This window comes from Diceros bicornis, chromosome 8 (assembly GCF_020826845.1).
Source record: "Diceros bicornis minor isolate mBicDic1 chromosome 8, mDicBic1.mat.cur, whole genome shotgun sequence".
In the NCBI taxonomy this organism is placed as follows: domain Eukaryota; kingdom Metazoa; phylum Chordata; class Mammalia; order Perissodactyla; family Rhinocerotidae; genus Diceros; species Diceros bicornis.
Genome location: NC_080747.1, coordinates 81,829,226 through 81,855,408, shown reverse-complemented (window position 1 = coordinate 81,855,408; position 26,183 = coordinate 81,829,226). Strand labels below are relative to the sequence as shown.

General features: G+C 40.1%; 1 protein-coding gene across 2 annotated transcripts in view; it reads right to left on the bottom strand.

Moving 5' to 3' along the window:
• Positions 1-24,987, bottom strand: part of METAP1 (methionyl aminopeptidase 1) — a 100,885-nt gene extending 75,898 nt beyond the window's left edge. Inside the window, exon 1 of one of the 2 annotated variants that reach the window (XM_058547554.1) lies at positions 24,831-24,987. In XM_058547554.1, the coding sequence (XP_058403537.1) occupies positions 24,831-24,944 (114 nt within the window). In that variant the 5' untranslated portion in view covers positions 24,945-24,987. The remainder of the gene's footprint in view (positions 1-24,830) is intronic. The other variant, XM_058547553.1, reaches the window with a different exon arrangement.
• Between the last annotated feature and the right edge of the window lie 1,196 nt (positions 24,988-26,183).

The following is a 26,183-nucleotide window of genomic DNA, read 5'->3' as shown; positions in this document are numbered from 1 at the left end:
TTCTACAAAAGATTAAATGTTTCAATCCACAGAGCTTATATTAAGTAAATTAATTCTCTTACCACTAGCAATTATTTCTTTATTAGACACTATAGTAACCCATGTTATCAAGCACAGACAGGAAAATAGAATGTTTCTTACTGAATTCTGTTGAATAATAAGCTGATTAAGAGATGTACCATGTACTTTGAAAACTCCTTGGGAAACATAGCAAACTGTTAACAGTGATCACTCCTGAGAAATCAGAGATAAACTGGGGCTGGGGCGGGGGGGCGGCACTCCACCACATTATTAATCCTTCATATTGGCAAAATGTAACCTCTTAATGATAAAAATAAGCAAACATTGCCAGAAGGTTAGACAGCATGGTTTTTTAAACCCCTTCTGGTGGGCTACAAGCAAGTCCTTTCTTCCTCATTTTCAAATAAAGAAAACAAAATAAAACAAAAACTACCTGCTTATTCTAGAAGACCTACTAGACATAAGGAAGAGATAGGAATAGTGTGACATTAAAAAGTTCAGGAAACTGTCCTTTTTCAAGAAACTACAGGCCTGTCTCGTAAGTTCTAAAGAGACTGCAACTAGCAACCATCGTGCCACACTGTGGTTCCTCTATTTCAAAACTTTCAATAAATAGAAGGTTTAACAGTTGCTAAATCAATCGATTAATATTAAATGAGTGCTCAATTGATAAAAAGCATTCCTGAATGACACTTTACTGCATTTGAAAGTACCTATTTTAGGTCCAAACTAAGGTATTCCATGTAAAATTGCTATTTAATAGCTTTCACCACTATTGACATATGTAACTCTAAAGTAGTACCAAAATTATTTTAACTACAGGCCATAGAAAATAACCCTGCCACCCATATGTGGTTTTAAATTAGAAACAAATGCTTTATAACACTAGAAAGAAAAATATTTTCTCAAAATGTGATTTTTCAAAGAAATTTTCTATGAAATATTGACCAGGATGCAGGAATCAGGGGATACTAAACAAGAGAAGGTAAAGGAAAACCCCAGGATGATGAGAGATGATCCTCTCTTCCTCCCCCGCAAAAAAAAAAAAAGATACAGCAGAGTTAGAGACCAACTCGTACAGGCTGGAGAGGTCAGAAGACTCTGGAAGACACTTCGAGAACATGAAACCAAGTGATAGAATACCAAGTATGTTTAAATATACTAAGAGTTCACCAAGCCAAAGGAAGGATTGGGGTAATTTAAAGATAAGTACACAGAAAGCTAAGTAAAGGAGCTGCACAGAAAAGGAAAAGTAATCACAATGTAAGAAGAATAGATGAACTTACAAAGTGTTTGCTACGTGCTAGTCTATTCTAATTACAGTCATGTACCGTGTAATGCCGTTTCAGTCAATGACTGACCGCATATACGCCAGTGGTCATGTAAGATTAGTACCTTATAGCCTAGGTATGTAGTAGGCTGTACCATCTAGGTTTGGGTAAGTACACTCTGTGATGTTCGCACAACGTAAGTACACTCTGTGATGTTCGCACAACGATGCATTTCTCAGAAGGCATCTCTGCCGTTAAGTGTCACATGACTGTACTTTACATATGTTAACTCTTAACAACCATATGAGGTAGGTCCAATTTGTATACCCATTTTGCAGATGAGAAAACTGAGACCCAAAGATGTTAAATGACTTGTCCAAGGTCAGAAAGCTATTAAGTGGCAAGTAGACTACATGACTCTGTGGTCAAAACCATTTACAAGTCAGAAGACAAGCATATGGCAGGTGAGGGGTGAAATAGCTAAATCCTCTTCTAGTCCAGGAAGCCTAGCAAGAAGGCCTACAACCAAATTATCAAGACATAGCAATATAATCATGTTATTCAGAGATATGGAATTAAATGCCAAAATAATGTTTAAAATGTTGAAATAAAGATAAACGAGTTCTGGGGATATAATGTACAACACGATGACTATAGTTAACAACACTGTATCCTATATTTAAAAGTTGTGAAGAGAGGGCCGGCCCCGTGGCTTAGTGGTTAAGTGAGCGCACTCCACTGCTGGCGACCCGGGTTCGGATCCCGGGCTCGCACCGACGCGCTGCTTCTCTGGCCATGCTGAGGCCGTGTCCCACATACAGCAACTAGAAGGATGTGCAGCTATGACACACAACTATCTACTGGGGCTTTGGGGGGAAAAAATAAATAAATAAAATCTTTAAAAAAAAAAAAAAAAGTTGTGAAGAGAATAAATCTTACAAGTTCTCATCACAAAGAAAAAAAAATTCTATGTGAGGTGACATTAACTAAACTAAATATATTGTGTTAATCATTTCACAATATATACATATATCAAATCATTATGTTGTATACTTTAAACTTAATATGATGTTATATGTCAATTATTCCTCAATAAAACTGGAAAAAAAACGTTGAAAGAGATTACCTGTATGGGGTATGAATTTACAGAATATTTGACTCTAAGCCATGTGCATATCTTTTTAAAAATCAAAACCATATTTAAAAAATAATAATTAGTATAATCTCTAAATGTACAGTGCATTTATATTAAGGTTCATTTCCTACAGCCAGTATTTTAAATTGAAGGCCATTTTCTAGCTGCATGAAGATTCCATCTAAAGATTGCTCTTACTCTGAGTTAAGGCATCTTGTCATTTGAAGCAGACATGAAACCACTTAACACAGCGTTAAGGCAACGTATTTACACTTCCCTGCTCACAGTGTGACTCACCAAGTTCCTCTCCACCCACAAGTGAGTATCCACCTAGTGGCCAAAACACACAGTGCCCCTCTTTCAGCTCTTCCCTGGGGGACGTCACCCTTCTGGTGAACTAGGCTTGACAGACGGGCATCAAGAGGACAATCACATCACTCCTTTCTCACACATCAACCTCACTGCCTTCCTAAGTTGTCCTCAGAGACCCACACCGTACAGTGGGGATGACTACACATTCACCATTATTTGTTGATTGTTCCTCGTTTCTACACTCAGAAGGTAATGTTATTTACAACACAACAACAGCCAGGATCCAATCATCAAATCTTCCTGAATTTTAAATAAACAAATACTTTTCACTTCTAATTGTAAATGCTTGCCATCTGGAATGTATCAGAGTGGGTTCCAAACATTTTTCTTTTTACCCCTCTTGATCACTGACCTCTTGTAAAAGGAAATCTAGAGCGATCTTCAGTATTGAAAACAGAGAAAAGAGTTGCTCTGAGACAAGAGCAGGGAGCTGGTGCCGCCCCACCTGCGCCCAATTCTACATGTATCTTTCTGTCTATCTCCTCCATTCAAACCTTCCCTTCCTTCAAGAGTACAGGAGACAACAATAATTTTAAATACCATCTTCTCTGTGAAATTCCTCCTGTCCCCAGTGGGAAATGACACTTCTAAACTCTTTAGCAGTTACTGCCTCTACAATTCAGTTAATAATCTATTCCAGGGCCGGCCCTGTGGCTCAGTGGTTGAGTGTGCGCACTCCACTGCTGGCGGCCCAGGTTCGGATCCCGGGCGTGCACCGACACACCGCTTCTCCGGCCATGCTGAGGCCACGTCCCACATACAGCAACTAGAAGGATGTGCAGCTATGACATACAACTATCTACTGGGGCTTTGGGGGAAAAATAAATAAATAAAATAAAATCTTTAAAAAATAAAAAAAGAATCTGTTGGAAAACTATTAGAAACAATCAACAACTACAGCAAAGTTGCAGGGTACAAAATCAATCTACAAAAATCAGTTGCATTTCTATATGCTAATAATGAACTAACAGAAAGAGAGCTCAAAAAGATAATACCATTTACAACTGCATCAAAAAGAATAAAATACCTAGGAATAAATCTTACCAAGGAGGTGAAGGACCTATACAATGAGAACTATAAGACATTATTGAAAGAAATCCATAATGACATAAAGAAATGGAAAGATATCCCATGCACGTGGATTGGAAGAATAAACATAGTTAAAATGTCTATCTTACCTAAAGCAATCTACAGATTCAATGCAATCCCAATCAGAATCCCAATGACATTCTTCACAGAAATAGAAAAAAGAATACTAAAATTTATATGGGGCAACAAAAGACCCCGAATAGCTAAAGAAATCCTAAAGAAAAAGAACAAAGCAGGAGGCATCACAATCCCTGACTTTAAAACATACTACAAAGCAATAGTAATCAAAACAGCATGGTACTGGTACAAAAACAGACACACAGATCGATGGAACAGAATTGAAAACTCAGAAATAAAACCACACATATACGGACAGCTAATTTTCGACAAAGGTGCTAAGAACATGCAATGGAGAAAGGAAAGTCTCTTCAATAAATGGTGTTGGGAAAACTGGACAGCCACATGCAAAAGAATGAAAGGGGACCATCTGCTATCGCCATTCACAAAAATTAACTCAAAATGGATCAAAGACCTGAAGGTGAGACCTGAAACTATAAAACTCATAGAAGAAAATATAGGCAACACACTATTTGACATTGGGTTTAAAGCAATCTTTTCGGATGACATGCCTACCCAGACTAGGGAAACTAAAGAAAAAATAAACAAGTGGGACTTTATCAGATTAAAGAGCTTTTATAAGACAAATGAAACCAGAATCAAGATGAACAGACAACCAACCAGCTGGGAGAGAATATTTGCAAAACATACATCTGACAAGGGGTTGATCTCCATAATATATAAAGAACTCACACAATTGAATAACAAAAAAACAAACAACCCGATCAAAAAATGGGCAGAGGAAATGAACAGACACTTCTCCAAGGAAGATATACAGATGGCCAATAGGCACATGAAAAGATGCTCAACATCACTAATCGTCAGGGAAATGCAAATCAAAACAACACTAAGATACCACCTCACGCCCGTTAGAATGGCTATAATCACCAAGACAAAAAACAACAAATGTTGGAGAGGATGTGGAGAAACAGGGACCCTCATACACAGCTGGTGGGAATGCAAATTGGTGCAGCCCCTATGGAAAACGGTATGGAGATTCCTCAAAGAATTAAAAATAGAGATGCCCTATGATCCAGCCATCCCACTACTGGGAATCTATCCAACGCACCTGAAATCAACAATCCAAAGAGGCTTATGCACCCCTATGTTCATTGCAGCATTATTCACCATAGCCAAGAAGTGGAAGCAACCTAAGTGTCCCTCGACTGACGATTGGATTAAGAAAATGTGGTATATATATACAATGGAATACTACTCAGCCACAAAAGACAAAATCGTCCCATTTGCAACAACATGGATAGGCCTGGAGCATATTATGTTAAGTGAAACAAGCCAGAAAGAGAAAGACAAACACTGTATGATCTCACTCATATGTGGAATATAAACCAACACATGGACAGAGAAAACTGGACTGTGGTTACCAGGGGCAGTGGGGGTGGGGGGTGGGGAGTGGGGGGTGGGAGGTGGCCACAAGGGGTGAAGGGAGTCATATATATGGTGATGGACAAACAAAAATGTACAACCCAAAATTTCACAATGTTAGAAACCATTAAAACATCAATAAAAAAAAAAAATCTACCCCATTGTGTTCTCTTCTGTTGACCTGATTCTGAGGTAAACTTTGAATAAACTAAAAGCAGCATAAATTTTATTTTTCCTTTGCTGAGGAAGACTGGCCCTCAGCTAACATCCATGCCCATCTTCCTCTACTTCATATGTGGGGCTCCTGCCACAGCATGGCTTGATGAGTGGTGCATAGGTCCGCGCCCGGGATCTGAACCTGCGAGCCCTGGGCTGCCAAAGCAGAGCCCACGAACTTAACCACTATGCCACCAGGCTGGCCCCAGTATAAATTTTTTAAAGTAACCATATTTTATAACCCTTCTCCTCCATCCTCACTTCATGGCGCGCAGAGTAAAAAACTCAAGATAATGTAATAAAGACCAACACAGGACACACCCTAAGTATTAATGGAAAATTACTTTCTTTTCATATCTATTCTAAAAAGTCATAAGCTATGGAGCAATTATCAAGATTTAAAAATAATCACCCCTGGGGCCGGCCTAGTGATTAAGTTTGATACACTCTGCTTCAGCAGCCTGGGTTTGGTTCCCCAGGCGTGGCCCTACACCACTCGTCAGCGGCCATGCTGTGGCGGCATCCCACATATAAAACAGAGGAAGACTGACACAGGTGTCAGCTCAGGGTGCCTCTTCCTCAGCGAAAAATAAAATAAAATAAATAATCATCCTTGATTCTACTTCAGCAAAGAACACTTTCAAAAGATTATGAACATACTCCTGGAAAAGCAGAACATGCTTTAGATTTTTCAGACTACCTGGTATTCTGAAGAAGCTTACAATGCACTGGATCACCTCTGTCCCACATCAGTTTTTCTCCCAAGTGTATTTTTAACGTAGCCACCACCAACTAACATTTTGAAATTCCACACATTCATTGAAAAGTAGCTATCCAAATACCCCTGTATTTTCCTCAGGGGATTTCAGAGTGCTTTATATGAACCAGAGTGGTTCAAGAAACTTACATCAAACCCCAGCTTTTTAATAAGAGGACTAATGGGATTATTCTCATTAAATAAACTGGGGAACTGTCTCACAAAACAGCTTAATTAGCTAAACGTATTTCAAGATATATGAGGATGCAAGTAAATGAAGGAATCAAATATTCATAATAAACACTTCTCACCTGTACAAGGACACCCACCTTTCTCTTACTTGCCGAGGCCATGGAGCAAGCAGGTCATGGTCTTCAAAATCACTGATCGTGTCAAGAACATTCCCATATCTCCTAATAACTCTCAAAGACTGAACAATTTCCTTCTCTAAACCACAATCTCACTCAGTTTCTTCTCCCATGCATTACCAGACTAGGAGCACTCAAAACCCTGAGTGACTACTATCCATTCCCTAAAGAATCAACCTTTGACTCCTTAACTGGGCAATCTTTCCCTCCTTATCTCTGAAAACTATACCAATGACCTAACTAAACTAGACCTCAAGTTCCCCAAACACCACACTTTCCTTTCCTTTATACAACCCAGTCTATCTGCTCCTGACACTCACCTTTACATCTGTGTCCTCAGAAGCTTTAACTATCCCTTCAGGTCTATTTCATATGCTACCTTCCCCATAAAGTGTCCACACCACTCCCCATCCCATCCCCAAGCCTAACAGGTCACACGTACTTGTTCGGTACTCGTTTGAGAGCATTCTGTCTCACTGCATTATTCTCCACCTATTTAATAGAGGCAAAGCACTGTCTGTTGATTACCTATTATAACTAGTAGGTAAAACTTGAGTTTTCACCCCAAGAGAACACACTTTTTCTTTAGCACCAACAGATATCTACTAGTTTTAGGAGCTGATATGGGGTAGTGTGGTTCTCAGACCTGGCTACATGTTAGAAGCACCTGGAAAGCTTTTCTTTAAAAATGCTCATGCCGGGGGGCCGGCCTGGGTGGCGCAGCAGTTAAGTTTGCATGTTCCACCTCAGCGGCCCAGGGTTTGCCGGTTCAGATCCTGGGCGCAGGCCTGCTCACCACTCATCAGGCCATGCTGAGGTGGCGTCCCATATAGAAGAGCTACAACTCTACATACACAACTATGTACTGGGGCTTTGGGGAGAAAAAGGAAAAAAGAGCAAGACTGGCAACAGATATTAGCGAAGGGCCAATCTTCCTCAAAAAAAAAAAATGGGCAAAGGACTTGAACAGGCATTTCTCCAAAAACGATATACAAGTGACCAACATGCATATGAAAAGGTACTAGCATCACTAATCATCAGAGAAATACAAACAAAACCACAATGAGATATCATATCCCACCCAACAGGATGGCTACCATCAAAAAAAAAAAAACAAAAATAATAAGTATCAGTGGAGATTTGGAGAAGTTAGAACCCTTGTGCACTGTTGGTGGAATTGTAAACCACAGTGAGATGGTGCAACCGCTAATGAAGACAGTATGACAAGTCCTCAAAAAATCAGAACTAGAACTACTTAATGATCCAGCAATCCCACTTCTGGATACATATCCAAAAGAATTGAAAGCAGAGTCAAAGAGATATTTGCAAAGCAATGTTCATAGCAGAGCCATTCACAACAACCAAGAGGTGGAAGCAACCCACATGTCCATCAAAGAATGAACAGATAAACAAAATGTGGTATATACATACAATGGAATACTCCAAAACCTTGAAAAGAAGAAAATCTTGTCACATGCTACAACATGGATGAACCTTGAGGACATTATGTTAAGTGAAACAAGCCAATCACAAAATGACAAATACTGTATGGTTCTACTTGTTTGCGGCATCCAAAACAGTCAAATTCATAGATACAGAAAGTAGAATGGAGTATCAGGAGGGAGCAAAGGAGAGTTGTTGTTTAATGGATAGTTTCAATACTGCAAGATGAAAAAGTTCTGGAGATCTGCTCCACACCAATGTAAATATACTTAACACTACTGAACTGTACAATTAAAAATGGTTAAGACAGTAAAGTTTATATTGTGTTTTTTACCACAATAAGAAAAAAGATACTTTTTTTAAAAGTTACAAAACTGTATACGTGTACATAATATAGAGCAATGATCCCACTTTTGCTTTGAAAAAATAAAAACAGCTAACATTTGAGTGTGTACTACATGCCAAGCACTGATTTAGGCACTTACTATGTATTAATACTGCTAATTCTCACAACAACTCTAAGAGGTAGGTACTATTATTACTATCCCATTTTATAGATGAGAAAACTGAGGCACAGGTTAATTAACATGTCCAAAAAACACAAACCTAGTTAATGGCAAAGCCATGTTTTAAATGCACACCCTCTTGATACAGTATCCATGCTCTTAAACTGGATGTATTACATATATAGAAGTCTGGAAAGATAATAAACCAAACCATTAACATTCTCTTAGGATATGATCATGACGGAGTTTTCACTTTACAGTCATGCGCCACATAACAACATTTCAGTCAATGATGGACCATGTATTCAACAGTGGTCTCATGAAACTAGTACCATGTAACCTAGATGTGTAGTAGGTTACACCATCTAGGTTTGTTTAAGTATACTCTATGATGTTCGCACTATGATGAAATTGCCCCACAATGCACTTCTCAGAATGTATCTCTGTTGTTAAGTGACACGTGACTCTATACACTTCTGTTTTAAATTTATGCAAAAATCACGTACAGCTTTTTGTAATGAAAAACAAAAGGAGATATTTACATTTTGAAAAAAATACACTCAATGGAACAACAAGGTCTCTATTCCTAACAATCATTTTATTTCCTTCTATTTCTACCAGGAGTCCTCAGCACAGTAAAGCTCATCTACTTGCTGTAACGCACAAGCCTCAGCTTGCTCCTACTTCCATAAACACATCCTTTCCCTAGAGAGTGTCCTCTTCTTCATCCTAATACACTCCGTTTTATTTATCTTTTTCATTTTATTTATTTTTTTTTAATTTATTAAAATCCAGTTTTTTTTTGTTTTAATTTTATTTTTATTTTTTTTCCCCCAAAGCCCGAGTAGATAGTTGTATGTCATAGCTGCACATCCTTCTAGTTGCTGTATGTGGGACACGGCCTCAGCATGGCCGGAGAAGCGGTGCATGGGTGCGCGCCCAGGATCCGAACCCGGGCCGCCAGCAGCGGAGCGCACGCACCCAACCGCTAAGCCATGGGGCCGGCCCGAAAAAATCCAGTTCTTAATTCTCCTCCTTCAGGTCTTCTAGGACCTGTCCTTACCTACATCATTTTTTACCTATTTAGTATGCTGCTTTGAAAAATTGCCCTTTGGCAGTTTTATGTGCCTCCTCCACAGAACCATCAGCAAAGTTCCTTGAATATGTCATTACCCTTTCTCCTACAGGCAAGGACACTCTAGTAGTATGCAGCATACTTAGCACCTAGATCTAGATTTCTAAGACATTCCCACCAGAAACAAGGGCTCCTTGGAGACAGGATTGATTCCAGATCGGGGATACGGAAATTACAAAGTAAACCTGATTTGTCTTGTGCCAGACAGCTAGGAAGCAATCAGAGACTAACGGAGAAGGGTCAAAAGGATACAGAAGCCACTCTGAAGATGGTATCACTGACCAAATTTGAGACAATATGAACATCGAAAAGAATAAGGACTGTTGGGGCCAGCCAGGTGGCACGGTGGTTAAGTTTGCGAGTGCTGCTTCGGTGGCCCAGGGTTCACGGGTTCGGATCCTGGGTGCAGACCTACACACCGCTCATCAAGCCATGCTATGGCGGTGTCCCACATACAAAATAGAGGAAGTCTGGCACAGATGTTAGCTCAGGGACAATCTTTCTCAACAGAACAACAACAAAAAAAAGAATAAGGACTATAACTGATTTTCATATTGAATGAAGGAAAAAAGTCCAAAGGTCCCTCAACTGAAAAATTAAGAAAACAACAACAAACATTTTTGACCACGGGAAGTAAACAGTATATTATCATTTCATGTCTTTTCAGTAGGAATATTATACTACCATTTTTAGGTGGAACATAGATTATTGACCAGTTGATTAGGAAAAACTCTTCCTTATGGAAAAAAAAATCAGCTATTAAATATAGAATGGGGGGTGGCGGGACGGTGGGAATCACCATTTGCAGCCCACATTGAAATAATTATCAGGTAAGTATCATCATGGATGCTAAAACCACTTGGAGAAAGATTGCTGAAGAAATGCATATTCTCACAGTGCCAGAGTATCGTCATCCCACAGAGTACATGGTAAATGTAAAGTGAAAAATATATGTTTACAATGGTGATCTGGTAGCAACCTCCTTAACCAAGTGATCAAATTTAGTACCACTAGGAGTGGGATGACCAAGCATTCTGTACCTCCTGCTGTGACACAACAGGAAGTACACAGCATCACCTAGGGGTCTTCTTGTCAAGTTGATGTTAACAGAATCTAATTGGCCTTTGGACCTAATTTCTGGCTTACAGAAAATACAGAGGATGAAAGAACAACTTAAAGACTCTATGAGGAAATAATCAGATAATTGAGGATGTGACATTCTACAGGACAACTGATTAGTCTTTTCAAAAAGTCAGCATCATGAAAATAAAGATGAGAGGACGGTTCTAAATTAAAAGAGACTAAGAGACGTGACAAACAAATGCTAGTTGTGAGCTTTGATAGGATCTTGATTCAAAAACAAAACGAACAAACAAAAAAACAAACAGCTATTAAAGATGCTTGGGGGATAACTGAGAAATTTGAATAGAATTGACTATTAGATATTAGGGATTTCTTGTCAATTTTCTTAAAAGTAATCATGGCATTGCAGTTAAGAAAGAAGAATGTCCCTGTCATTAGAAGATGGATGCTGAATATTTTTAATGGGTGTAGTGTCATGTTGTTTGTAACTTATTCTCAAATGTTTCAACAAATATATACACAAATGCAATAAACACACAAGCACACATGAGGAGAGAGACCTAAGACTCAACAGAAAGGAAGAAAGTCTCCGAGAAATACCTGACTCTATTAGGAAATGTGACATAAGAATTATAGGTATTCCTGAGGAAGAAGAGAAGGAACGAGGAACAGAGAGCCTATTCAAGGAAATAATAGCTCAGAACTTTCCAAATTTGGGGAAGGAGCAGGAAATACCAGTAAGTGAAGCCAACAGGGCACCTAAAAGCATCAACAGGCAAAGGCCCACTCCACGACATGTAGTGGTAGGGCTGGCCAAAGTCAATGACAAAGAAACAATGTTAAGGGCAGCTACAAAAACAAAAAATAACGTACAAAGAACTCCCATCAGGCTCTCAGCAGATTTCTCAACAGAAACTTTACAGGCTAGGAGAGACTGGAATAATATACTCAGAATACAGAAAGACAAAAACTTCCAGCCACGAATACTCTACCCAGCAAAACTATCCTTCAAATATGATGGAGGAATAGTAACTTTCCAAGATAAACAAAAGCTAAGGGAGTTCATGGCCACGAGACCCCCACTACAAGAAATACTCAAGAAGGCCCTCCGGCCTGAAAAAAAGAAGAGAAAGGGAATACAAAGCTTGGAGCAAGGAGAAAAACAGGTAGACAAACTCAGAAAAATATTAGATCTTTACCAGAATAGGTTAGCAACCACTTAAATACCAAAATCAAAGATCAAAGAAAAGAATTCACCAAAAATAAATATAACCTCATCACTGTAAACACACACCCACAACACAAGATAGAATAAGGTGTAACAAGAACGACTTAGAAGGGGAAGAGGAAAGTGATTGAATTGACTTTGTATAAGGAAATTAGAGGCCATCAGATAATGGACTATCTCATACATGAGATTTTTTATACAAACCTCAAGGTAACCACTAAACAAATAATCAGAATAAAATCACATATGATAAACAAAGAAAAAACTAGAAGAGTCATAAGACAGAACAACCAAACTGAATTGGCAGTCTGAAACAAATGGGACAAGAAACACAGGAAATGCAAAAGAACCGGAAAATAAGTGACAAAACAGCAACATTAAGCCCTCATATATCAATAATCACCCTAAATGTAAATGGATTGAACTATTCAATCAAAAGATAGAGAGTGGCAGGATGGATTAAAAAGCAAGACCCAACAATATGCTGCCTCCAGGAAACACATCTCAGCTCTAAAGACAAGCACAGGCTCAGAGTGAAAGGATGGAAGATGATACTCCAAGCTAATGGCAAACAAAAGAAAGCAGGTGTTGCCGTACTCGTTATCAGACAAAGCAGACTACAAGATAAAACAGGTTAAGAGAGACAAAGAAGGGCAATATATAATGATAAAAGGGACATTCCACCAAGAAGACATATCAATTATAAATATATATGCAGCCAACATAGGAGCACCACAGTACATAAAGCAACTATTAACAAACTTAAAATGAGATATTAACAACAACACAATAATAGTAGGGGATCTTAATACCCTACTTCCATCGATGGATAGATCATCCAGACAAAAAGTCAATAAAGAAACAGTAGACTTAGGGCCGGCCCTGTGGCTTAGGGGTTAAGTGCGCACGCTCCACTACGGGTGGCCCGGGTTCAGATCCCGGACACGCACAGAGCCACCGCTTCTCCGACCATGCTGAGGCCGGGTCCCACATACACCAACTAGAAGGATATGCAACTATGACATACAACTACCTACTGGGGCTTTGGGGGACAAAAAAAAAAAAGGAGGAGGATTGGAAATAGATGTTAGCTCAGAGCCGGTCTTCCTCAGCAAAAAGAGGAGGATTAGCATGGATGTTAGCTCAAGGCTGATCTTCCTCACAAAAAAAAAAAAAACAGTCGACTTAAACGAAAAACTGGACGAGACGGAACTAGTAGACATATACAGAGCACTCCACCCAAAAACAGCTGACTACACATTCTTCTCAAGCGCGCATGGAACATTCTCAAGGATAAACCATATGTTGGGAAACAAAGCAAGCCTCAATAAATTTAAAAAGATTGAAATCACAACAAGCATCTTTTCAGACCATAATGCTATGAAACTGGAAATCAACCACGAAAAAAAAACTGGGAAAGTGACAAAAACGTGGAGATTAAACAACATGCTACTGAACAACCAATGGATCATTGAAGAAATTAAAGGAGAAATCAAAAACTATCTGGAAACAAACGAAAACGAAAATATGCCATACCAAACCATACGGGATGCAGCAAAAGCGGTCCTGGGAGGGAAACTCATAGTGATACAAGCCCACCTTAACAAACAAGAAGCCCAAATAAGCAACCTTAAACTACACCTAACAGAACTAGAAAAAGAAGAACAAAGCCCAAAGTCAGCAGAAGAAGAGAAATAATAAAAATCAGAGCAGAAATAAATGAAATTGAGACCAAAAAAACAGTAGAAAGGATTAACGAAACAAACAGCTGGTTCTTTGAGAAGATAAACAAAATTGACAAACCCTTAGCCAGACTTACTAAGAAAAAAAGAGAAAAGGCTCAAGCAAATAAAATTAGAAATGAAAGAGGAGAAATTACAACGGATACCACGGAAATACAAAGGATTATAAAAGAACACTATGAGAAATTATATGCCAACAAATTGGACAATCTAGAAGAAATGGATAAATTCTTAGACTCATACAACCTCCCAAAACTGAACCAAGAAGAAATGGATAATCTGAATAGACCAATCACAAGTAAAGAGATTGAAATAGTAATCAAAAACCTCCCCAAAAATAAAAGTCCAGGACCAGATGGCTTCTCCGATGAATTTTACCAAACATTCAAAGAAGATTTAACACCCATCTTTCTCAAACTATTCCAAAAAGCAGAGGAAGATGGAACACTTCCTATTTCATTCTATGAGGCCAACATCACCCTGATACCAAAGCCAGACAAAGACAATACAAAGAAGGAAAATTACAGGCCAATATCGCTGATGAACATAGATGCAAAAATCCTCAACAAAATATTGGCAAACCAAATACAGCAATACATTAAAAAGATCATACACCATGATCAAGTGGGATTTATACCAGGAACGCAGAGATGGTTCAACATCTGCAAATCAATCAACATGATACACCACATCAACAAAACCAAGAATAAAAACCGCATGGTCATCTCAACAGATGGAGAGAAGGCATCTGACAAGATCCAACATCCATTTATGATAAAAACTCGCAACAAAATGGGTATAGAAGGAAAGTACCTCAACATAATAAAGGCTATTTATGGCAAACCCACAGCCAATATCATACTCAACAGGGAAAGACTGAAAGCCATTCCTCTGAGAACAGGAACGAGGCAGGGCTGCCCACTCTCACCACTCTTATTCAACATAGTACTGGAGGTTTTGGCCAGAGCAATTAAGCAAGAAAAAGGAATAAAAGGAATCCAAATAGGCAAGGAAGAAGTGAAACTTTCACTATTTGCAGATGACATGATTTTAAATATAGAAAACCCTAAACAATCCATTGGAAAACTGTTAAATATGATCAACAACTACAGCAAAGTTGCAGGGTACAAAATCAATCTACAAAAATCAGTTGCATTTCTGTATGCTAATAACGAACTAACAGAAAGAGAGCTCAAAAAGATACCATTTACAATTGCATCAAAAAGAATAAAATATCTAGGAATAAATCTTACCCAGGAGGTGAAAGACCTATACAATGAAAACTATAAGACATTATTGAAAGAAATTGATGATGACATAAAGAAATGGAAAGACATCCCATGCACATGGATTGGAAGAATAAACATAGTTAAAATGTCTATATTACCTAAAGCAATCTAGAGATCCAATGCAATCCCAATCAGAATCCCAATGACATTCTTCACGGAAATAGAACAAAGAATACTAAAATTCATATGGGGCAACAAAAGACCCCGAATAGCTAAAGCAATCCTGAGAAAAAAGAACAAAGCTGGAGACATCACAATCCCTGACTTCAAAACATACTACAAAGCAATAGTAATCAAAACAGAGTGGTACTGGTACAAAAACAGACACACAGATCAATGGAACAGAATTGAAAGCCCAGAAATAAAACCACACATATACGGACAGCTAATTTTCGACAAAGGAGCTAAGAACATACAATGGAGAAAGGAAAGTCTCTTCAATAAATGGTGTTGGGAAAACTGGACAGCCACATGCAAAAGAATGAAAGGGGACCATCTGCTATCCCCATTCACAAAAATCAACTCAAAATGGATCAAAGACCTGAAGGTGAGACCTGAAACTATAAAACTCATAGAAGAAAATACAGGCAACACACTATTTGACATTGGTGATAAAGGAATCTTTTCAGATGACATGCCTACTCAGACTAGGGAAACCAAATAAAAAATAAGCAAGTGGGACTTCATCACATTAAAGAGCTTCTACAAGACAAATGAAACCAGGACCAAAATGACTAGACAACCCACCAGCTGGGAGAAAATATTTGCAAAACATATATCTGACAAGGGGTTGATCTCCATAATATATAAAGAACTCACACAACTGAACAACAAAAAAACAAACAACCCAATCAAAAAATGGGCAGAGGAAATGAAAAGGCACTTCTCCTAAGAAGATATACAGATAGCCAATAGGCACATGAACAGATGTTCAACATCACTAATCATCAGGGAAATGCAAATCAAAACAACACTAAGATATCACCTCACGCCCCTGAGAATGGCTATAATCACCAAGACAAAAAACAACAAATGTTGGAGAGGATGTGGAAAAACAGGGACCCTCACACACAGCTGGTGGGAATGCAAACTGGTGCAGCCTCTATAGAAAACGGCATGGAGATTCCTCAAAAAATTAAAAATAGAGATGCCCTATGATCCAGCCATCCCACTACTGGGAATCTATCCAATGAACCTGAAATCAACAATCCAAAGAAGCTTATGCACCCCTATGTTCATTGCAGCATTATTCACTATAGCCAAGAAGTGGAAGCAACACAAGTGTCCTTCAACTGACGATTGGATCAAAAAGATGTGGTATATATATACAATGGAATACTACTCAGCCATAAAAAAAGACAAAATCGTCCCATTTGCAACAACATGGATGGACCTGGAGGGTATTATGTTAAGTGAGGTAAGCCAGAAAGAGAAAGACAAACACTGTATGATCTCACTCATACATGGAATATAAACCAACACATGGACAGAGAAACCTGTATTGTGGTTACCAGGGGCAATGGGGGTGGGGGGTGGGCACAAGGGGTAAAGGGAGACATATGGTGATGGACAAACAAAAATGTACAACCCAAAATTTCACATTATAAACTATTAAAACATCAAAAAAAATCGCTAGGGAAACAATACAGTTATAAAATAATTAAGAAAAAATATAACTTTCACTTAGCACCTCCTTGTCATTTACCTTTTTTTAAGTACTGCCTGCCTGTACAAGTAACCATAAGGGTCTTGAGGACAGTTAAATTTTTGTACGTTTACAGATACGAAAATAGCCCAATGAATGTTGTTATTCTTAAGTAACACAAAAGACCAGATTGGCAAAAATCAAAATGTCTGTTAATATCAAGTCCTAGCTAGGATACAGAACAACATAATTTTCTGATGATGAGAGTGTAAGTATAACCATGTCGGGGGAACAATTTGGCACCATCAAAACAAAGCTGAACATATACATAGACTATAACCCAAGAATTTTTCTCCTAGGTGTGAATCTAAGAGAAACTCTTGCACACAGGCACCAGAAGTTAGGTACAAGAATGTTCAGAGCAGCCCTGTTTATAATAGCAAAAACCTGGAACAACCCAAATTTCCATTAACAAAGGAATGAATCAACTGTGATATATTAATTCACTGGAATACCATACAGCAATGAAAATGAATGAACTAGAGCTACATGCAACACGGATGAATCTCAGGAACATAATGTTAACAAAGGAAGCAAGTTACAGAAGAATACTTGCAGTGATTTCATTTATAAAAACTTCAAAAGTAAACAATACATTATCTAAGGAATCAAACATAGGGAAAAACAAATGAATAATGAACACAAAATTCAGGATAGGGAGTATCTCTTAGGTGAGGGACACATAGGAGCCTTCTGGTTTTTTTTTTTTAATGAATACCTTCTGGTTTTTTTTTTTTTTTTTTTTTTTATTTACTTATTTTTTGGTGAGGAATGTTGGCCATGAGCTAACATCCATCCCCATCTTCCTCTATTTTATATGTGGGATGCCACCACAGCATGGCTTGATAAGCGGTGCACAGGTCCGTGCCTGGGACTCAAACCTGGGAACCCTCGGGTGCCAAAACGGAGTGCACGAACTTAACCACTACGCCACCAGGCCAGGCCCCAAGGAGCCTTCTGGTTTTATCTGTCTTTCTAGCAATGTACTTTTCAATAAATTAGGCGATAAGCATACAGGTAATTTCTGTACCATTTCTTTAGATCCAATGGATGATCTACTAATTGTTTTTTATTCTACTCAACATCTAATAAAAACAATTCAGTAAAGAAAAATAATACGTATTTATATAGATCCTGACTTTAACATAAACTTCAACTCAAAAGCTTCACTAAATTATTCACATTAATAACTGCATTTATATTCTCCTCTATATTTGTTTAGTAGTGAAGAATGCAAAATTATCAGTATTCAAATACGCAAACCAATTAGCAAAATAATCAGGAATAAAATAAATCCCAATTCAGGGGGGAAAAAAAGCCATGCTATATCTAAACCCTAATAGCACTCACATCTAATATTTTACTGAATAAGTTATGCTCAAAGTCTGATGGATGAAACAGGGTAAGCCCCAGAATCTGATGCAGAGGGTTACCTTTTACACCTTCTATCAAGGCAGAACCATGAAATACAGGTTCACAAGATAGAGAAGTCTCTGTTGCCTCCCACTTTATGATGACAAGGAAACTGCTGAAGTCATAACTTCACTTACTATTTATACTCTAACCACTCTTTCGAGGCCTGAGCCTATGACCCAGATAAATACCACACTAACAGACCCCAGCTGACAGGGTTTTCAGGAATGCGTTCCAAGAGACACGGCACAGTCTGGTATGGCAGGAAGAAGTCCCTACTAGACCTAGCAATAAAACAGGTAAGTTACTAGAGACAAAAACAGGAAAGAACTTTTTTTTTTGGTAAGAACGTGTTAACATGAGACCTACTCTCTTAACAAATTCTAAGCAGCAATACAATTTTCATTGTTGTAGGTACAATGTTGAATAGCAGATCTCTAGAGCTTATTCGTCTTGCCTGACTGAAACTTCACGCCTGTTGATTAGTTAACTCCCCATTTCCCCCTCCTCCCAGCCCCAGGAAAACGCCATTCCAGGAAAACGCCATTCCACCCTAATTCTATGAAGCTGACTATTTTAGATACTTTGTATAAATGGAATCATGCAATATTTGTCTTTCTGGCTTATTTCACTTAGCATCATGCCCTCAAACTTCATCCATGTTATGGCATATGACAGGATTTCCTTCTTTTTAAGGCTGAATAATATTCCACTGTATGAATATACCACATTTTGTTTATTCATTCATCTGTCCATGGACATTTAGGTTGTTTCCACAACTTAGCTACTGTGAACAGTGGTGCAAGAAGAGAACTTATGTGCAATGTGTAATTCAGGGGAAGTTTCACAGGGTCCTTTCTCCTGGGTTCAAACACACATGTTGAGAAGGCAGGCCTGGCTTACAGAGTGTGTTGAACTGTTCTTTATCCAAAGCAAGATACAGACTCATACCAATCAAAGAAATCAAAATAAAAAGACTTACAACTTTTGAGCTGGGTGCACTACTTGCCCAAGCATAAATAAGAGAATGCTTTGTGTTAAAACTGTGAGGTCAGGAGAGATTCAGGACCAAGCAGAAGGGGTTATAATTACATTATACTCCATTACATTAAAACTTTAATATGGAGAGAATCCCAGTGGTTGCTCTATGGAGTATTCCTGCCTATATTACATCTACTAAATGGGTCTGCTACTGACACCAAAGACAATTCCTCGTTAATACAGAAGGAGTTACCATGCTACTGCTTCTCCCTCCTAACATCTAGAGCCGGGTAAGTGCTTAGCTACGTGCGATGTGTCTGTCACCGCCATCAAATTTACTAAGACCAAACTAAAAATTCTGCAAGTATGCCAAACATGAAAAAGACACACACACGCACAAAGAAATCGACTAAAACTTCTATCCACAAACCATATGAACAGTATAAGATCACACCTGTTTCCATTAGCACTTCAAGCTCTACAAAAGTAAGAGTTGAAGACTTGTTCAACTTTTGATTACCTACCAACCAAAGGATGCTTGCTTTTACAGGTTCTACTGGAATATAAGTGTAATTCATGCCAAACCCCAACATAAATATTTACAACATAAGCATGTCAATAAAAGGAGATCCCCAGTGACCACAGAAAGCCCTCAAACCACTAATGATTCACTGACTACACTGTGAGAACAACTAGCAGCTTGGGATGGTTGAATCCTGGGTTCATGTACCAGTCCTATCATTATTTTATGTCCCTGAGCAAATCAAAATGATTTACATTTTACAGGAGCATTTACTGAAGAGTAGTTAACACCAACTAAAACACTGAAAAGAAACTAAATTCAACCTAAGTAAAGGATAGTACATCTATAACACAGTATACTATTCAGCCATTACAAAGGATAATGTAAATGTAGTCATGACAGACACTCCCAATTTATTGGTTAAAACATAAGGATGGACAAATTCCCTAAGATTATGCAGATTATGGTGCCATTTTTATAAAAACATATACAAGTATCTGCACATAAATGTATATAAGAATACATAAATGTTTGTAAGAACACGACAAAAATTTTACAGAAATTATCACTAGGTAACTTTTCACTTGTATTTTCTAATTTTTCTAGAATAAATATATTAGTGAAGTTATTTTTGTTTAAAACAAAATCACAACCTCTCTATACCTTCATCCTATCCTTTGTTTATAAGAAGCTACGACAGTTGTAGCCAATCACTAACTTACAGCAATATCTAGGGGTGGTCGGAGGTAATGAGAGGGACTGAAAGAACATTCCTATAAATAAAAAGTATAATATGGTAACATCTCCATTAATAATGAAGATGAGTTCCAAAAACACTCCACATTGTCAAGAACTCTGTTACCGAAGGGGAGTTTCAGAGGGCAGGGTTGCATTTCAAAGATGTTGCATGCTGGAAGGGCAATTCCTTCCTCACTTTCCAACTCCAACCTATGAGAAGCCTAGCCACTCCCTTTCTTCCTGGAGACCCAGTCAGTGAATTACCTTACCATGCCACTGCTTCTTTGAAAGAAGCAGTTGCAAGAATTTGCTCAAAATGTTCATAAACAAATGATACTTCTTAAACATTCGTAAACCTTCCTAACAACTGATTGTAATAGTACTACACACGAGGCTACATGCATAATAAAACCGCTTCCTGAAGACTGAGCCAGGCACTCTGCGCGCTCTCTTATTCACCTTTCCCTCAACTCCACAAAGAGGGTGTGCCATTAGCCCTCTCTTACAAAATTAAGAGATGACTTACCCAAGAACAAGGTAGCAAAGATTTACACCCAGGGCTGCCTCCAAACCCAGTCTCCTTCCACTTACACTATTCTACCTTTAAGTTCAGGTCCCTCTCAGCTGATCCTTTAAGGACAAGCGAGTATCTGCCCTGGGTGTTCACTCAGGGCTTGACTGTGCCTTGCTTGTCAGGCCCATCGACTTCTTTTCTTTCATGTAACGCACTGAGTGCCCACGGTGTGCAAGGGCACTCGGAGAAAGACAAAAACGAGTAAAGCACAGCCTCCATCCTCAGAAAACTCTTACAAACTCCTAGGAAAGATAAGACATATATAAACTACCATTAAATTAGAATGAACACTTCTATAAAGCAATACAATCAAACTTCAGGAACTCGTGAAAAGCTCAATTTTCAAGTAAAACAGTTTTACTCACTTAAAGGAACAAAACTTTTCCTAAAATTAAGCATCTTAGATAAAAATATTCTTACCTTCCCAAGAATAAAACACAGTATAACAACTAAAAAAATTAACATTGATTCAACTTACTAATGTGCTAAGTGTTTTATATACACTTAATATCTTGTTTTCACCAAAACCCTGAGGTAGATACTATTAATGGCCCCATTTTAAAAGCACATAACAGAAAACAGGTTGTTATTTGCCCAAAGTCACACAGCTAGTAAATGATGGAGTACTGATTCAAATCCAGCAGTCTACCTCTCTATTCTGCCTTTTGATACATTTATTCATTGATTCAAACATTTATTGACCACCTACTGCATACAGAGCATTATGTTGAGAAATGAGGATAGGGCAGTGAACAAGAAAGCTTATTCATGAAGCTCCCCTTCTGACTGAAAGACAGATGAATAAGAAAACAAATGAGCCAGCCCTGATGCCCTAGAGGTTAAAGTTCAGCATGCATAACTTCTGCGGCCCAGGTTCACTGCCCAGTTGAAGAGCCACACCAACAGTCTATCAGTTGCCACGCTGTGGCGGCAGCTCATATAGAAGAACTAGAACGACTTACAATTAGGATATACAACTATGAACGGCAGCTTTGGGGAAGAAAAAAAAAAGAAGGAAGATTGGCAACAGGTGTTAGCTCAGGGCGAATCTTTCCCTGCAAAAAAAGAAGGGAAAAAAATGAGTTAATTATAGATTGTATAAAATGTTATAAAGGAAATAAGCAAAGTAGTGTGACAGAGCGACTGAGAAAGGCTTACTTCTGTTATGGCCTCTTGTAGTTTTGTTTTCAGTTTGTTCCCAAAGACAAGCTGGCCAGACAGCCAGGCTGGGGACCAGAGGAGCAAGGAGTAGAGAGAAAACAGACCACACTCCTGGTGAAGATGATCACAGAAGCGGCAAAGAGAAGCCCTAGGTTCACCACAGATGTGGAAACGGGCTTAGGACAAGTTTGTGATTTGGTCCAAGTCTCAAGCTGGGACTGAAAGAACAGCTGCGATTTCAGAAGACAGGTGACATTTTGGGTGAAGGAAAGAGTATCAATATAGCCTCTAGTTAGTGCAAGAGAATAAAGCTGGACTCAGAAGTGGTCCTATGGGGCTAGAATCCTGCAAGCAACGGTAACTCTACATGTCATGGGTGGGGAATAAGCATAAGCAGACAGTGCTACGCTAGGGGAAAAATAACTTTAGACAAAAAGTTTTGTTTGGTTGGTTTTTTGTGGGTGTTTGCAAGGTGGGGAACTATAGCAGCAAAATTAATTAAGAGATCACTACAACTGACTTAGTGAGAAATTTAAAAAACGGATCATAGGAGGTGGTAATAAGAATGAGGAGAGACAGCTGTGAGAGCCACTTGGGATATGTTTGACTACAGGTACAGCAATGGTACCAGAAATATATCCACAGAATTCAACATGAAATACCCCCAATCCTACCATACTGAATAAACCCTACAAATTTTCACAAATGTGTCGGAATTTTCCCACAAACTCCAATGAGTCAACGTTCTTTCTACTGAATAATACCATGCCTAAGAGAATATCACTTATGCTTGATGAATATGGTTTCACCGGATCTCTTCAAAACCTCAACAGGTAAGTGGCTGTACATATTAACTCATTTAGCATTACAAAATGCCCCCTGACTTTAAACATAGCATAAAACCACATTATGCTACTCAGATGGGTCACAACTTCCAAAAGCAAACTGATGTTTTTTTGTTTGAAGTCCAGGTCCCACAGAGTCCTCAACAAATTAGAATTTGAAAATTATTTCAAAAAAAACAAAGGGACTCATACAGGTCTAGCATGTTGAGTAGTCCCAATGCTATTTTTAGAACAAGCAACACCACTTCACGTCCAACTTTTTCCAAATACTAACAAGGTCAAGGATCGAATCCTATCTAAAAACAAGACCTATACCACATAGCAAGGATCTCTTACAATGGCTTATCTACAAGTGTTGTGACCTTAAGCGTTTTATTTATGTTTATTTTACATGCACCTTTACGTTTATATATTTTATATTTAAAATATTTATATTATTTGTATTTATTGTTCTTATACATTTGTTTCCATTCTATTCATTTATATTTTTATACATGGCAGTGTTAACTGTACTGGCAGCATTATTTAAAAAAAAAAAAATGCCTTAGGTTTTACCAACATTTCACATTCATTGGATAATTCGGGCCTCAGAACCACCTTGTGAAATACGTAAGGAAAAGTATCATCTTCCTCTCCGTACAGTGTGGTGGGATTGGAGCTCAGAAAGGTTAGGTGACTTGACTAGTTCAAGTTCGCACAGTAATCGGCAAGTGCAGGGCCCTAACCAGGCCTTCGGACTCTTTGTTGATGCTCTTCTCCCTCCGGACACTACTAATTTAATACCTGAATATTCACGTGTCTCTCTTCAACAAAGCGGACTGTAGCTGAGAGCCAGACCACCGCCGCCTGCCAACAATCGGCGCAGAGCAGAGCAGCCGCAACACCAGTGCTCCTCAAAGCCAACACTAGCACACGCTCAGTCAGGACCCCGTTCAAGGCCGGGTTTGCTCCAGCGCACAAAACTACGGCCTTGAAGCATAACCCTTAATGGGACTGTCCTTTTCACTCAGTGGGAAATTCAGTAAAAGAGAGATGACATACTGTTCACTTATGGTTTTCTAAATTAATAATTTTGGATGCCAAAAGAAAAGAACGCATTACATAGACCCTCTTCCATCCTCACCCTCAAAGTTGCTTAAGTGTCAAGCGCGGAAGGACAGACGTGGGGCTGGAGTCACCCGTCCTCCTCTCTGCGACTCCCACTGCCCCCAGGCAACCCACTCTTCAAAGCCCGGAGGGTCTCTGCCGACCCCCAATCCCGCCGGGACGAGTGACTAGCCAGCCCCGCAGCTCCCCGCGACCGAGACCAGAGCTGCCGGGAGCTGCGGCTGTGGCGACTCGCACGGCTGGCGCTGCCCCCTTCCCCCAGCGTCCCCACCTGTCCCGGTAGCCCGCACACCTGGCGGCCCCTGGCCGGGATGCGCGGCGGGAACCGGCCCCCAAACGCGGCGCCCTTAGCGCTGCCGGGCGATTCGGGGCAAGTCCGCTTCCGCCCCCGGCCCACATGGCCGCGGCCGACCGCGCCCCCGCCCCGCGTGCGCCCCGCGCCGCCCCGTTCCGAGGGGCCCAGGATCGCCGGAGGCGGGAGGGGGCGGCAGGCTGCGGACGCGGGAGGAGGAAGCGCGGCCCGCGCGCCCGCCCGCCCGGGGAAGAGGAGGAGCGCCGCGACCCGCCGCGAGGGCAGGCGGAGAAGGGAGGGGGTCCGCCGGCGGCGGCGCGGGGAGCGGGCGTCTACCTGCGAGCAGAAGTACGAGCCCTGGATGCCCAGCTTGATGCAGGTGGGACACTGGAGCTTGGCCTCGCTGCTGCAGCCGTCCGTCTCACACACTCGCGTCTCCACGGCCGCCATGCTGCCTGGCTGCTGGAGGAGCGCCGCACCGAGGAAGAGGTGGAGGAAGGAGGGCAGGGGAGGGAAGGGAGGCCGAGCCGGGGGAGGAGCTCGGCCCGCCCGGCCTGGGCGCGAAAGGAGGCGGGGCGCCGGGACGGCCGGGACCACGCTGCGCGCCCCCGCCCCGCGCGCGCCGCTGGCGCCCCGCCCCGCGGCCCTCGCCCCGCCTCCCGGCCGCCGGCGCGCACGTGGGGCAGCGGGCGAGCAGCTCCGCCGAGACCTCCGCCTCCGGGCGCCGTCCCGTCTCTGCTCCCGCGGGCGCGACCTCCGGCGCCGGGCAGAGAAAGCCAGGTGCGGCCGGCGCGGAGAAGCCCTGCCCAGTCGTCCCTTGCTCACTGGACCCCAGGGTCCTGAATGTCCCCCACACACCCAGGCGGTTGGAAAGGGTTCTCCACTCCTCTGCGTTGGTCTACCCTTGGGAAAGGGAGCTAATTCCCTTTTTTAAGTTCTGTTGCTCACTGATAGCGTCTGCTCTGAGGCCTCGGGACCCCCCCACTCACACACCCCCGCTCATTCACAAAAAAAGGGAGCCAGCCAGAGAGCTGTCATTGAGGAGGTGGGCTGGAATTTGCATCGGCCCTCCCTCGTGCCCAAATTTTTTTCCACACTGCCCCCCTGCATTCACAATCTACAGTGCTAGTAATGGTAAAACAACAGCTACTAGATATTCAATACAAACAATTTTTTGTATTATTCTCAGTTGATTGTTTAAGAAGTAGATGGGGGAGAATTGTATTAATCATGAAATGTCAGAGTTGAAAGGAGCTTTAGAGGTCATCTGATGCAAACCTAGTGCCTAAATCTGTGCAACTACATCCCAGATCTGCCATTTTGTAACCTGTGCTTAAATATCTACTGTCACTAGGCAGAAGAGAGGAACTCCTATTTATTGATCATCAACTAAGTGCTGTCAACTTTTTGTGTTAAAAAATATATAATCCATATATTTTTTAAAAACTTTCCGTATTTAATAGATGAGAAAACCTCATATTTTATTTTTAAATAACTTTGTTTTGCTATATATAAGCGATACAAATAGTCATAAAATCAAGTAATAAATTTAAGTGTTATATACACATAAGCAAAAAGAAATCAACCACCAAATATATGTATATGTGTATGTATATATGTAATGTGTATATATATGTATATATAAAATATTTTTTAACAAAAACGGGACTATATCATGCAGAGTATTTA